The following is a 15,884-nucleotide window of genomic DNA, read 5'->3' on the forward strand; positions in this document are numbered from 1 at the left end:
ATGGATTAACTAATTGCCTTGCCTTTCTGATTTCTGATTTTTACTTACAGACATATTATGCAACATAGTTTTTTGACATTCAACATTTCATTTTTTTTTGCATTCTCAGTACAAAATGATTTTAATATTATTTGATAGCTGATGAGCTGACTCATTGTTTATTCTTTGTTTCATAATGGTATGTAAAAGCCATGAATGTGCGTTTAAAATATAGTTGCAAAGTTATGACTTCATAGTGATGTCACAAATGATTTTACATTATGTTTTATCTGGTTCGGGGTGCAATATGATTTCTCATATATGACTATGTTTACCTTGCAATACAAAAAAAAAAAAGAACTAGTTTTATTTCATTTAGTTTGCTGTTTATTGTGTTATTCATCCTAATATGAATATGTTACTGTGACAATTAGTTCAAATTGTGCCATTTACATTCTGAGTTTTAAATCACATGTATTTTTTCACTATTCTCCGTCACTTTACTGTGGCTTCAGCTTCAGTTTAGTAGGTGGTTTGGTGATGACATTTCAAAATAAAGTACATGTTGAGGATTCTTGTGCTGCCATCTTGTTTTATTGGGAAATACTTGGGTGCAAGTCATGAAAATTAACCATTTTTACTTTGCAATAACGGGCATGATATAACACTGTTTAAAGAGCTCTGCCTAGGCCATATGGAAAGCACAGCTGGCAGAGAGAGAGAGCTGGACATGAAGAACATGGGTGTCAGGGAAACAAATATCACTGGTACATCATGTAGGACAAAAGGTGGCCGTCATACTAATATATTAGGCATGACTACAGCAGTACCATCACTTGCAGTTTGGTGGTAGGGGGTGCAAGTCTGATCTTTTCCAAACTGGCAGTGGGTAAGCTGAGGCGGTATTATTCACAACCTGAGAGGGAGTATAATAGATTCTAATATCTGAATGATTGCAGACAGGGCACATGTGGGAATGTTCAATACTTTCATTTAACTTTCTTTTTTTCCAACATATAGCTCAAACAGTGGAAGAGGCACAATGATCAGGGCACTGATTTTGTGGCAATGCAAACTACTGTCTCATCATGCATAGCTCTCAGATCTTGCAATGTCCCTGTTTTGCCTTATGTATTTGCTTTATTCAGTATAAAAGTTTTGATTTTTTTTGGTAAATCATTGAGGATTTCAGTTGGGGCAGCCACGGCGGTGCAGTGGTTAGCATTGTCGCCTCACAGCAAGAGGCTCTCTGGTTCGATTCTTGGCTGGGGTGCCTTCTTTGCAGAGTCGGCATGTCCTCCTTGTGGTTGCATGGGTTTTCTCCACGTGCTCCAGTTTCCTCCCACATCCCAAAGATATTCAGTAGGTGGAATGGACACTCCAAATTGGCCCTAGGTGTGAGTGTGTGTATGCCTTCTGTAGAAGGTTGGGTGCTGGGCTGGCAACTTAACACTGTAAATCTCCACTGCCAATCATGAGCAGATAGATGATCCACTGTGGTGACCCCTAACCAGGAAAAGCCAAAAGAAGATTGAGGATTTCAGTTGGCCAATAATGACAGCTATTAGAGTTTACATTTCATATTTTTCAGAAAATGCATGTTACTGCAAAAGCTGTTGTTCCATTAACTTTCTCTTTTAGATGAACATTTAAAGATTATCCCTGATTTTGGGCCTTTGCTGTTCATTATTTTTGACTTTGTCCCTGATGCTCAGACAAAGAAGTTGAGAACTATGATGTCATCAGTAGAACTCTGCACAGCCTTAATGCTATGATGGAGGTAGTACATGTTATAAGAGGTAAGAAGCATTCATGAATCAGGGTAATCAGCCTTAACACCTGTGGGGAATGTCACACCTCTAGCAGCCTACACACATCCTTGCATTCCAGAGCGTTTTCTGTAAACAAATGCAAATAATCTGTGAACAATAAACGCTATTAAAACTGTACAAATAGCAATGTTATCAGTAAGAAGTGTTCTTTACAGTGATAATGCAATTGGTACTTTTCCCTTAACGGGGCAACAGGGAAATGAGTGGTTAATGTCAAGTAACTGTATCATAGTAGTTTATAAGTCCAGCAACTTGTTGGTGGTGACCGGTTTTAATGAAACACCTTCACTTCTCAACAGCAAATCTTATTCTTTTTGCCAAGTTGCTTACTGTGAACTTATCTATGTTGCTGGTGAAGTGTATTTTGTATGGCATAAGGTGGTGTGGTTGCATACTTGCTTTTTGTTTTACTGATAAGGTTGTGAAAATGGCTGCTTGCTTTTATAGTTGAAGGCTTTACTTTTTTTTTTTCTGTGTGGAGTTTTGTCTTTGCTGTATTTATGCTTGGGTTTAGGGACTGTGGGCTCTGTGAGATGTGTTGTAATGTTGCAAGGATTTGCCAGAGGTCACTACACATGCTCTTAACAATGTTTAAAACTACAGGTTTATGACTTCCCCATACTGATAGTGTACTTCTATGCATCTTGGTGTTTTATTGTAGGGTATAGTAACACCATTAGAATCTAAAGGGTTTTAAAATGAAGTCCATTTCTCAGGGCTTGCCACGTTACTGAGGAAAAGAGAGAAATTAGTAGTTCATTTAAAGTCCCTTTTGAAAAGAGTGGTTTGGACTGTTGTATTTTTAAGTATTTTAGTAGGTCAGCAGACATGAGAGCAAACAATTAACATGGCAGCAGGGAAATGTGCGGTTGATGTGTACACTCAATTTATATATTCTAGGTCGTTCACTTTTTCTGAAAGGAATTTTATGCAGATAGTACCGCAAATTCTGGTTTTTATTCTGTGAAAATGTCTGCAGTTGAGAAGATCACGCTTGTTAAAATAGTGTACTATTTAAGTTCCAAAAATACTTTTTTGGAAGAACAAAAAATAGGTAGAATTTGCAGTACTATCCATCTACATAAATTACCTTACAGAAAAAGTGAACAACCAAGAATATATAAACTGTGTGTACACATCAACTGCTCATTTCCCCTGTTGCCCCGTTAATGGAAAAGTACCGTGCATTCAGTCTTTCTATAAGCACTATACATATTATAATGCACAAAACCCAGAATTATATTTTTTGCTAAACTTTCACAAATAAGTTGTTATATCTTGGAAACTGTAGACCCTAGACATATGTTGTTAGAACCCCCTGTTAACACGACAAGAACTTTCACATGACAACAAGAAATTCAACTCTGAGTGCATGTTTATTGAGGTATTTACAGAATTATGAAAATATACATAAAATATATATAATTAGCAATACAAATAATGGATATCTGTCAAGATGTGCAACTTACACTGCAAATATCAGTAACAGTTTTCTTCAACAGCAGCTAAGGTTTCACCTGATGCCATGCAATAGATTGTTACGTGACTTGGTTTTTGAAGTATTAAGTACATCTGGAAATATTGCTTATTTTCATAATTACTGACAAACAACTAGCAGTATATCCAGTACAGTTGGCTACAAGTGACCATGACAATGAATTTATCTGGCTTTCACTATTGCATTTCTCACCCTGCCCCTTAGCAGCATGTAGGTCTCTCAGTTATGAAAATATGAACAGAAATATGAAATTATGCATAATAAGTGGCAAGCAGTATTTACGTTCTCTACAGCAGACATCCTAGATAAACAATTTTAGCATCATTTTGTGAATTACTCTTTGCCCTTTATAATACTGCCTATTATTAACTGTTAAGTCACTTAGGTAAAAAAAATGCCACACCCTAAGAAAAGGTTTGGTCACTATAAGGAGCTACAGGTATTAACTGGAAGTTCAGAAAAAAAGTGTCATCGGATTGAATGAGTTATGCCATGTGCAAGACTCCTGCAATGTAAAATACCACTGAATCCCAGTCAGCATTGTTAACAATCTGAATTATTCTCAGTGTAGCACTGAAACTTTGCAAATTCTTCCTTGTAATATAAACGTTGAGTGAGTAGAAAAAGAGAACTTCAACAGTTTTGCTTTCCTTTTGGGATGGCAGAAGGAAAGGAACAAAATATGATGACTGCTGGACTGCATTAAGCACAAATGAAGCAAATCATTAAGAAAAATGATAACAGGAGCGAGCTTATATGCGCATCACCAAAAATTGTAATTTTAAATAAATTATAAGCAGATTTTCTGGTGCTGTAATAATGAGTTACATTTAATTGTTCAAAATACCAAGGATTATTATTTCACCTGTACTTACTTTGTAGCAGTAGTCTGAGCCCGCAACTGTTCCCCAGTCATCTGGACACTTTGCAACTGATGATACTGTTGTTTGTAAAGGTTTTGTAATTCCTTCTGCCATGCATTTGCAGATATATTTTGACTTTTCCTCACATTTAATTACATCCCATAATCCAGCAATAAGTCCAGATCTCATAGCCACACAGCCAGATTGTCTTCCTTTAATACAAGAAGATTAAGAAACCAATAAGAAAACTATTATTTCTTGTAAACCAAGTGGTACACTAACACAATTTAGCTATGACTAATGAAAAAAGCAAACATAGCAAATGATAAAAATACTGTTTAATTCAAAGTATAAAATAATCATCTGTGAATTAATTGGATTACAGTAGCTCTGGTGGCCCAGAATTTTTATTATCTATACTAGAAATCATTTGGATAACAACAAGCTATGATTGCAGCCATTTATTTCTATGGTTAAAAGATGGCAGAGTTTGAATGAAAGTTTTGCAATGATAAACCAAAAAAATGGACGTTCTGATAACAGAGACCTTTGAAAATGTAAACATACAAACTGTAAACTATGTCAGAAGGCACAGTAGTGTGGCATACACCATAACATGCATTTATTTTATGAGTATTTGGTAACAAGCATATGATCACATTAATGACCTCTGAAACCAGAAACAAATTAATTTCTGTTATTTTGAGAAACTATACACATTATAAATATTTACCTGGCATATTCTCATTCCAGTGAGTGAATGACACAGTTTCACTGATGGTCCATTTAAATGTTTCTTTTTGCTGTGTGTCTGAAAGACCAATCCAAAAATATTTTTCAGGTCTCAGACCAATCCAACTTGTGAGGAAAGCCTGCTCAAACCTGACGAAAAAAATGGGAAGCAAACACAGAATGAAACAAGAGATGTTTTTAATACACAAGGCAGCATATTCATGTTTTAGACAATGTAAGGGATGGCAGACAAATTAAAAAGTATATAATTTGCATTGCAAAGTATATGTCCCTGAAACCCCTTAGACTGAAAAGACCATCATATCAGTTTTTCTTCAGTATAATTCATATTTCTTCAACTATATTTCTTCAGGAGTATGTGTTTTGAAAACATGGAGTAGTTCACAGACAATGAACTTCTCTATCCACACGTCATTAGTTTCATTAATTGAATGAAAAATAAAAATGTGGAATGCTTTTTTTTTTTTTGTCTTTTGTGATGCTGAAGTGGATTTAAGGAAGTATAGTTTCCAAGTGCCAAGTACAAATATTATCAACACCTTGTGATTACTAGACTCCCATTGCTTAATTACATAGTTATAAAGTTACATTCCGGCTAATGAATCCTGGTCTGTGTCTTGTACCATTTCAGCTAGGTTCACCAGTGATAAGTAGCAAAGCACCTTATTTTAAATAAGTTATAACATAGCAGCAAAAGATGGTCACATTAAGTATAAAATATTGTTTTTTTCTCAGGAAGGGCAGATAGAATAGAAGGTGCAAAAAAACATGTTGTCTTGATGGGAGAAGCACCTTGTAGGTGTACTGAGACTGCCCACATCATTTATCTGTGTAAACAACTTGGTGCACCTTGTCTTTAAAATGATACACACTAGACTTCTATTCTGATGTAGTCACAGCTGTTTACTGTACCACATAATATTATATCTTATAGTGGGCTCCACTGTAATATAGAAGCAGACGTTCAAGAATCATGTATAGAGAATACAACAGAATGGCATGTTCATTTCATTTGTGCTGTACTGCATCCTTGTGGAACTTCTAGAAGGTGTAGCTCCCCTACGTCTTCCTGCCCTATGAGTACTCTCAGTATATCTATTTGTGAATCTTGTCATTCCTTTATGTATTTAAAATGGCCATATTCTCATTCCCAGCTTTGAGCTAGTCTAATCCTGCAAGTTCATGAAGTCCAAGAAGAGTGTCTCTGGGCAGAAATTCAGATCCCAAAGTCTTCAAATGAGAACTTATGAACTAGATTTTTTAATGTAATTGGCTTTTAATTTGTTAAAGTGAACTGGTTAAACTGGGAACATTTTCAGCCATGGGCCACACAGGCAAGAGTAAAGCCAATGTATCTGGCTATATGCAGCCGAAATTAACTAGTATGGACACAGGAGACCATGTAAATACTCTAGAGAAATGACCAGAGCTTATAATTGAACTATAGACCATGGATGTTTGAGCAAATATTGTAACCACTGAGCCACAATGCCACTGCTAATGCCACTGTTAAGAATACCATTAATGGTTCAGACAAATTAAACGTGAGTTTAGCCTGAAAGCAGTGCTGGAGAACTTCATATTGTATGTAGTTAGTTTTAAGATAAACCATACATCTTTTTCAGTTTTGTTTTAAAATGGATGCTGAATGCATGGTCTCTTGTTAATGAAGAAGCTGCATGGTCTGAAAAGTCTCAGCAGGGACCAGGAAATTAAACAAGAAAGTATTTGAGATGCATAGTCAGAAATACAGTTATTCAGATATTTAAAATACATTATGAGATAAAATCTGGGCAAGACACATTCAGAAATATTGGTCTAATGGAACTGGTTTATTATTTACCTAGTCCTTAAGAGTTTCTGATCTGGTTGCTCCAACTTTCATTTAAGCAGTACTTAAAGGGCACACAGTATCATTGTTACGTATATACAAAAACTAATAGTCATGTGTCCACTTTCATTATACCCCAAACACTTACATGACAACTGATTCAGCAAAAGGGCATGGTGATTTCTCAAGCTGTATAATGTACTGTGGAATTACAGAGCTCTACTTCTGATTCCTAAAGTGAAGACTGGTGTGCTAAAGTTCAGTGCTGTGATACTGTGCAGTGGTGCTAAATACCAATATAAACTTCCAGTTTACTTGCATTGCCAATTGTAGTTTATGGGCATTTGTGGTGTAGGCACAGCTTCATCTTTATGTCAGGAGCAGAACAGACATTACATGGAGAAAATTCCATATATCTACAGCAACCTTGTACGTATTCAGGAAGAGTTGTGCTTCAGACAACAATGTATATGGTAGCCCTGAGACATGTGCATGTAGATGTGCAATTATATATATATATATATATATATATATATATATATATTTTTTTTTTTTCTGAGTTATCCCCTTTGGATATAGTGTATGACCAAAATCTAAATTTTTGCCAGAAGATGGACTGTTCTGTATGCACACAGTACCTCAGCATGACACCTCTCATTTGGCAGCCTTTATGCTGGATGCAAGCCAGAGTTTTACCTGTCCTGCATGCAGCATTAATGATGGCTCTGAAGTCTAGGTGCATATGTAGCTTGTCATGGCCTACATGGCATAATTATATTGAGACATATTACAGCATGAATAGGTAATATGTTTTTGAATCCCATTATCTATTAATAATTCTGCATTCCTTTTTCAAACAAGCAAGCTGAGTGCAGCATCCAGATTTTTTTAGCTGGGCTCTACACTCAGTATGATGTCAGGAACAGACCATAACACTAGGTTCAGGTTAAAGTTGCACTAAAGTTAGTGCTAATGTTGACCAAAGACAACTGCAACTCTACCCCATTTGTTTCTGAATCCCATCAAGGGGGTAGTTAAATATATACTTATAAGCCTGTCAGTAGTACTTTAAAAAGCAAAAACTTAGTGGAAAATCTAACCTAGACATGAGTGGTTGTGCAGTTTAATTGCATAGCTTCTCACTTGTGCCCTATGAACATAATAACTAGACATGCGTAGAAAATCCATGTCTTATAACTATGACCCCCAAGTATACTAGCAGCTGATCTCAGTGCTTTCTCAGAAATCTCTAATCATTTCACTTAAGACTAACTGAACTATCGAAGGCTCAAATCTTAAGGGATGTTTTTAACCTTACAGACATGTTTTTTTTTTTTATTTATTTTCTATCAAGAAACCAGTTAGGTCTTTGGACAGTGATAACAGTAAACACTTCCTGTCACAGAATGTACTTTTGTTTCTTTATTTTTATTTATTTTTACCATAGCTTGGGTGTGGATGGGAATGGGGGGGCTCTGCATTAGGAAGTTGGAATATAATTCTGGAGCCATTTTTACACCGGTTTTGGGAACTCACATTGCAGATGATCACCAGAAATGGCTATCTTTTTATATGCATCAGTCTTACGGTAATCACAAGAAAATAGTAATTTCTGTGGCTTGGGATTGGAGGAGTGTGTAGTGTTTGACAACTGCAAGTTGAATTCTAATATTCTTATTGATTCTTTTACTTTCTTCACAGCCTATCAAGATGGGTACACAGAAGACGGGTTACCTTTTGCAGGGGTAGGTAGAGAGGCAGCATATGAAATCTGGCTTGCATATGGACAGTATATCCAATATGTATATATATATATATATAAGTATGAGTGATATATATATATATATATATATATATATATATATATATATATATATATATATATATATATATATATATATATATATATATATATATATATATATATATATATATATATATATATGAGTAAGCACCTTATGATGTCATACAAATGGGGAAGAAGTTTAAAGGACATGCTTGTTCATGGAAATTTTGTCTTACCAAAAAATAACTTGAATGTTTGTTCAGTATCTCTCGGCACTTATAAATACAATAGTTGTTCTGTTTGCAAACATATAATATGTTCCTTTGAGTATATTAATAAAATCAAATATGTACCAAGGGGACTTTTTCATGTAACACTAAGGGGGTTAGTTATGCCTTAAGATGCTCATGTGATTTCTTTTATATTGGTGAAACAAAAAGAAGTTTGAAAGTGAGGTTAATGGAACATATCAGGGACATAAAAAATCAAAAGGAAGACAATATTTTGGCATGTCATTTTAGAGATGTACATGGTAATGATTTTTATATGCTCCAAGGTTGTATTTTAGAGCAAATATTTGTTGAGAATGATAATGACGAAATTCTTTTGAAAGAAAAACTGTTGTATAACTAATCTGTGTTTATTCTTAAAAATGACACATTGGTCCCTGTGGGACTAAATAGAGAGGTTAATTGGAAGCATTTTATTTAATTGTTTGATTGTATTATTGATTGATTGAGTTTGTGTTTTTTGTATAAAAGGTAGCACATTTTTAGCTGGATTTGTAACTCCTGGAAGGTCTTGTTCCAAGGTGCTAGAGAATAAAATACTTTTGGGTCTAAACCAGTGGTCTTGATTTTCTTTTCGTTGTTAGTTGTTTTGAGTATTTATATATATAAAGTAAACCACAAAAAAAGTCACCTGCACCAAAGTCACTCTGCCAGTAAACAAGATATAAATCCAAAAGGCACAAAAGGCAGGAGGCACCACAATATTGACTTCTGATTGGTTAATGAGCATTTTAAATGCCTAGCTCGGTTAAGTATGCACTATCTGAGGAAGGGCTTGTTAGCTTGAAAGCGCTTAGCAGTGCACTTTTTATTTTATTTTATTGTTTTAATAAATATTCACTGTTTTTCTACAAGTTTTTGACGTGGTGTCTCCTGCCTTTTGTGCCCTTTCGATATATATATATATATATATATATATATATATATATATATATATATATATATATATATATATATATATATGTCTATGGCCAAGAAACTGAAGTGTGTTATTGAGACAACTATCCCCTGGATTTACTAATCTTCTGTGAAGGACTAATCTAGTCCTGCAGTGAAGCGGCAGTATAAGAGGAGGACGGCAGCACGCCATGCATATTAATGAAGGTGAGCTGCCTGAACTCCTAATGCTACAGAAAGCATGGACAAGTGCAGGGGGCATGTCTGAGAGCAGAGCTCTCAGAATAAACACACCCCTGCAAAGTGGAAAAGAAGAATGTGTAAATAAATGAGCGAGACCGCTCATAAGTGTCCGCATATCCCCACCAACAGTCCCCATGTGTTAAACAGCAACAGTAGATTTAAATAAAACAAAGAAACCCTTTTAGGTTTTTTTTTTTTAAAACCCCGAGTACAGCTAACCATCGGTGCGCAGATTTGCCCATCGCTCAGCTATGGTTAAAGCAACTGAAAACGCTGAAGAGGATAACAAGGAATATATATGCCAATGCAGCAACACAGCAATACTGTAGTGGTTAGAGCATCTGCCTAATGAGTAGGTATTCCTTGTTTGAGTCCCACTGCAGCGCATATAATTTTTCATGTGAAATCTGTATATGAACATAATTTTACATCTTTTTGCCATATAACCTACATAATAACATTTAAATGTGAACTGGAGTACTGCATGAAATACACATGTGAAGTGTCAGTGTCATAATGAATAAGGCACTAGTAAGCAGCTTTAAGCACAAATAAGCAGTAGTAAATATATATAAGCACTAGTAAGCGTATTTAAGTGTGTTTGCACGGGGTAAGCATTGCCTGCACAGATTAAGCAAAGTAGAAGCTAGCTGAGTGTAAGAACCTGTAATTGGAGGTTAGCAGTGCTTACCGTCGTGCAAACCCATGCAAACCTGCTTACAACTGCTTTAAAGTGCCTTAATCACTCTGGATCCAACGGCCCATGTTCTGCCCAGCAACAAAATAAACTGCCTCTGCAAGGCTCAAACTCAGGACCCTGTACACTATAGTCACAGTAGTTAACCACTAAGTCATCATAGCAGTAGATATGAATGAGGTATCAGCAAACTAATCCTCACCACAGGAAAATCAAACCAAACATGTGAACTCAATCTATGTAAAGTGTGATGTTGGATAACCTGCCACAGAACATAAATATGGGAACTGGAGTACTTCAGTAAGAATAGATTTGAGGTGTTATTGTAATAAAGTGTAGAAGTCCCCAGGTCCCCATACAGTGTATGTACACATGAATCACGGATACCAGACACATATATAACATATAATGAAGAATAAATCATTGCCAAATGGCAAATACAGTGATAATCAACTATGAAGCAATGCTAAACACAGTACAGCTCATGTTAATAAGTGTAAGCAATGTGTAGCGGAGCCAATTCAATCTGCCTAGTGGTATACCTCTTCAAACAGTGCCACCCTTAGGTAAGCAGGTGTGCCCATAGCTTAGCCTTTTCAAAACTGGCCAATCATGGCAAAGTGCGGAAAACTGGCTGTATTTAAACCCCACAGGTGGGAATACGTCTCATAACTGGTTGTAGCTTCCTACTGCAGGCAGAATGGCTGGTGTGGGTGAAGGCACTCGATTCAGAGTGCAGCGCTGGCACATCCATGAGTCAAAAAACACCATGATCAGAGACTACTGCAGGCCAGTACCAGGCCTCACAGTACAAAATGGAGGGTGAAGGCACTCGATTCAGAGCGCAGCACTGGGGCATCCATGAGTCAAAAAACACCATGATCAGAGACTACTGCAGGCCAGTACCAGGGCTCACAGTACAAAATGGAGGCCTGGGACAGACTCACCCATAACCTCAACAGTGCCACAGGCATCCCCCAGACTGGTGAGCAGGTCAGGCATCAACATGCTGACCCGAAGTGGCAAAGGGGGGATGTCCTGGAACAGTGGATCGAGGAGTGTTGGCAGATGGCCAATGCCCCAGTACTAAGTACACATTCTGCTAAGTAGTAAATAATTGGCTAGCTTGTGTATACTATGGATATGTATGGCTAAATATCAATGCATTTCTCCAACAGCTGCAGATGAGTGGGCTGTGAACCAGCAAGCCCATGATGCTAGGCTGCAAAGGTTGCGTTGTGAGGCAGGTTAGTAATCAGTCTGCATGCACTGTCATAACAAAGAATATAAGAGCCTTAGAAAGTGTTGTACCAGTAGAAATAAATGTGTTAATAGTCTGTGAATAAAGGTATAACCCCTGGAGTGCCTCTGTTTACTCTTCTCTCATATGTTTGTCATCTGTTCCATACTATAAATAGTACTGCTGTATCTTAAGCAGTGTCAGCCACACTGTGGTATGCAGATAAAATGGGTATGAAGTCCTGCAAAACAATGTTGGAAGTGCCAAGAGGTCAGTCATATTGTACAAGTTAGGGAGACTTTGATAGAAAACAAATGCTTTACATCAATTCCCTGATAGCACACTGCACTGTGATGTTATCAACAATCTTTTGTCACACACAGCAGGTGTTCGACTCCTGGGAGTGCTACTATGTTGTATGCATAATCATACCCCACAACTGTAGCGACTGTGATACAATGTTCAGACAGAAAGCTGTATGCATAATTACACCCAACTGTGCATAATTTGCTTGAATGTTCAAATTGTAAGTTGTATGCATATTTATACCCCACAACTGTTCCAAGCTGTCCAGCATGTCCAGATAAAACCAGCTTGGTACCCTGTTCCCCTGAAAATTCAGTGTGATGATCCAAGAAATGTAGGCAGCTGTCAATGACATATAACTGATAGTCAAAAGTGTACATAGTCAGAGAATGTATATGAAAACAAACCTGTCGTTCTAGCACCTCACCCAAAGTGTATGACAGCAATTCTCAACATATGTTGCATTAACACCTGCAGCCTGTCACGCCTGTATTTAAGACACAGGTCACATATATAATAATCTATAAACATGCCGGTGTACAATATAAGGCCATTGTGTAGTGTAATAATACATGTAAGGGAAAGATCACTTCAGTGACTAAGAATGTTGTGAAAACTACAAGGATATATCAGTTGTCAATTGAACCCTCTCCCTCACCCCTACCATATGTGCATAATAACCCAGTGACACTCCTCAACTGGTATGTGTACACTCCAAACTTTTTTGGGACATATGTCCTAATGTTTAATAAATATTCACATTTGTTTCTATGCATGTGCCATGTTAAAATACACCCATATTGGTGGCCTGTTGCCATCAATGAAACTCGCATGCTCCTGTAATGGCCACTGCTGTTCCATATATGCATGTGTTCTGCTTGCTCTACAACTGTGTCAAATCAGGTGTGTCAGGTTAATGGGAATACCTATTCATGCTGTTATAATTAATCCTGAATGCTGTTGACTGTTACTAACCCATACCTGCCATAAACCTGTGACAACACAGCTCATATGGGAAGGCCAGTCCCAGTGGACCCACCTGTCCCACCTCAGCTGGCCATGGCACCAGGCACAAGCACATCTGGGGCCCAGCCTGGGACCTCCTCCTCCATGGGCCCTGTGCCACCTTCAGGAGGGTCCACTGCAGGGGATAGGGCTTGCCCCACCATGGAGCGGGCACGGAGGAGAACCTATCACCTGTCCACAGGTCGGGGCCGTGGTGCATAGGGAGCTCAATCTGGAGTATCTAGAGCACCTATGTCAGCTTGAAGGCCGAGTGGCGCTATTAGAGGGTGAGCCTACCCATCCTACACAGCCCCCAGCACAGCCATCTTCAAGGCCGTGAAGGTGCAGTGGTGACTGCCCATGGGTGGGGACCTCAGTCCCACTGTTTCTAGTTGGGGGCTCAGGAGCTTGCAACTTCCAAACACCTCTTCCTGTCCAAGATGTTTACCCCTCACATGTGTTATATACCAGCCCTGTATGCATCTTGTGTGTCTTATCTGTTAACCTATCTAACCTCCCTCCTGAAATATGCCTACTACCCCTACCCAACATCCCACTCTCACCTGAAAAAATAAAAAAGGGCAATCTGTTCCCATAAAAAAAATATCACCCCATATATAGCTGTCCATTTTGCACACATGTCCACTGGACATATGTAATCTGGTCCAACTGGCATCACAATGAATATATGTCATCCTCACCCCTCTCCCAGGGGTTTGAGGGTCCAAATGTACCTGCAAATATAGTGTATATGCACAGCTGTTGCTGTAGAAAAAAATGGGCAGCTATGGACTTTTCCAGTACCCTTCCTGCATATGCCGAGCTATTTTCCCTACTGTCTTTCCCTCTTTGTGCCCCATTTTTCACCACTTTCTTATTAACCCCTTTTTCTTTTCTTTTAAAGGAATTAGCATGGGCGTAAATGGCAATAGGCACCGTTAAGGAGCGGTAGACGGGTTTGCATGGGTTTACACAACGGTAAGCTATGCCTACACAGGTTGAGAAATCTGAAGCTAACTGACTGTAAGATAACATAAGCGGAGGTTGGAAGTGCTTACCGTCGCGCAAACCCACTCAAACTTGCTTACAACTGCTCAAAAGGGCCTTAATCACACTGTATCCAATGGCCCTTGTTCTGCCTACCAACAAAATGAACAGCCTCTGGTAGGATCAAACCCAGGATCTTGCAAACCATAGCCAAAGTGATTTACCACTAAGCCATCTTAGATATACATTTTCTTGATGTATTCACAAACATATCATCCAGCCCAGTCATTCAACAGTACAGAGAATGTATTCCAACATGTGGTTGTATGTGTGTGAGTAAATATATTAATGTCTAAATGGTTACAAATATATATACGGCAGGTTATATAATTATGTCAGCAGATATATATATATATATATATATATATATATATATATATATATATACATATACATATACATATATAGGTATATATGGACATACATCTGTAGATAATGGGTAAATAAGAAAACATATATGTCCTCATGCAATGTTAATGGGGTTGAGAGGCCCCACACAATATATGTCTGATACGAATAGGTACACCCCCCCCCAGTGAAGCACGACCCCCTCCTGTAATACAGTACCAAGTGTTGCAGATCCCATAATCAGGACCAGACACGACACGGCCATCCCCAGGATACATATACACAGACAAATATATGCAGATACAGATATATATATATATATATATATATATATATATATATATATATATACACACATATATATAGATATATATGTAACTACACATATGCACACAGAGATTTGTACAGTAATATACATATGTAGTATGTGCACACAATATGGAGCAGCCAGTATTCCTACAGTCACCACGTTACCAACTAGAAACTGTATGAGTCACCCATACGAATGACATTCATAGCCTGCAACATATACCCACAAAGATATAAAAGGGTATAACACCACACATAGGTATGCATAAATGAATCTGAAAGCTTTATTTGTGCACTATGACAGTTGTATATGCCATGTCATATAGCTGTTTCAATACTGACATCCATATGAGCAATGCAATGCAACTGTGAAACAGTTACACTAAGAGAGTAGTCTGGAAAGTTTGGCATATGTTGCTGCCCAGGCCGACGCCTTCAAGTAGTACATTAGTAATGACAGACTGGGTCACAGCATACCAGACAATCAACAGTACGTAATGCAGATGTATAGGTCATCAGCCTCTATCTACACTCTGTACACAATCCCTAGGGTGACAGATCCCAGTTGACACAGTGGGATGTATCTGTTACATAGCAATGCACACCTGACACCATCACAATCACACTGACAAACAGAACATCCCGTATGGCAGGAAGCAGTAGGCCTGCATTTACCCAAGGTGGATTGTATGGTAAAGCACACCTAGATACCTTAAGGCAGCCTATCTCAAATACCCGTACATGTTGTAACAGCCTAGATTAGTCATGGTACACCCCCCCTACACTCACTAATACTGGGCCATATACCAGTGTTACATACACTGGCCTCAGGAGTGCAATAGGGCACACATGTATTGTGTAGGTGAAACTATCTATATGGATATATGTTTACTTATTTATACATATATGTTCACCATATGTCCTGCACATGGAGTGGAGCCCTACCTCAGCCCCAATAGT

General features: G+C 37.8%; 1 protein-coding gene across 1 annotated transcript in view; it reads right to left on the minus strand.

The window, feature by feature from the left end:
• The window catches only part of LOC122796782 (macrophage mannose receptor 1-like), a 2,734,532-nt gene that overhangs the window by 1,847,217 nt on the left and 871,431 nt on the right, over window positions 1-15,884 (minus strand). Inside the window, 2 exon segments of the mRNA XM_044065509.1 lie at window positions 4,212-4,384; window positions 4,906-5,054. Coding sequence (XP_043921444.1) covers window positions 4,212-4,384; window positions 4,906-5,054 — 322 coding nt within the window.

Source organism: Protopterus annectens, chromosome 3.part0, assembly GCF_019279795.1.
Source record: "Protopterus annectens isolate FY-2018-M chromosome 3.part0, PAN1.0, whole genome shotgun sequence".
Lineage (NCBI taxonomy): Eukaryota > Metazoa > Chordata > Ceratodontiformes > Protopteridae > Protopterus > Protopterus annectens.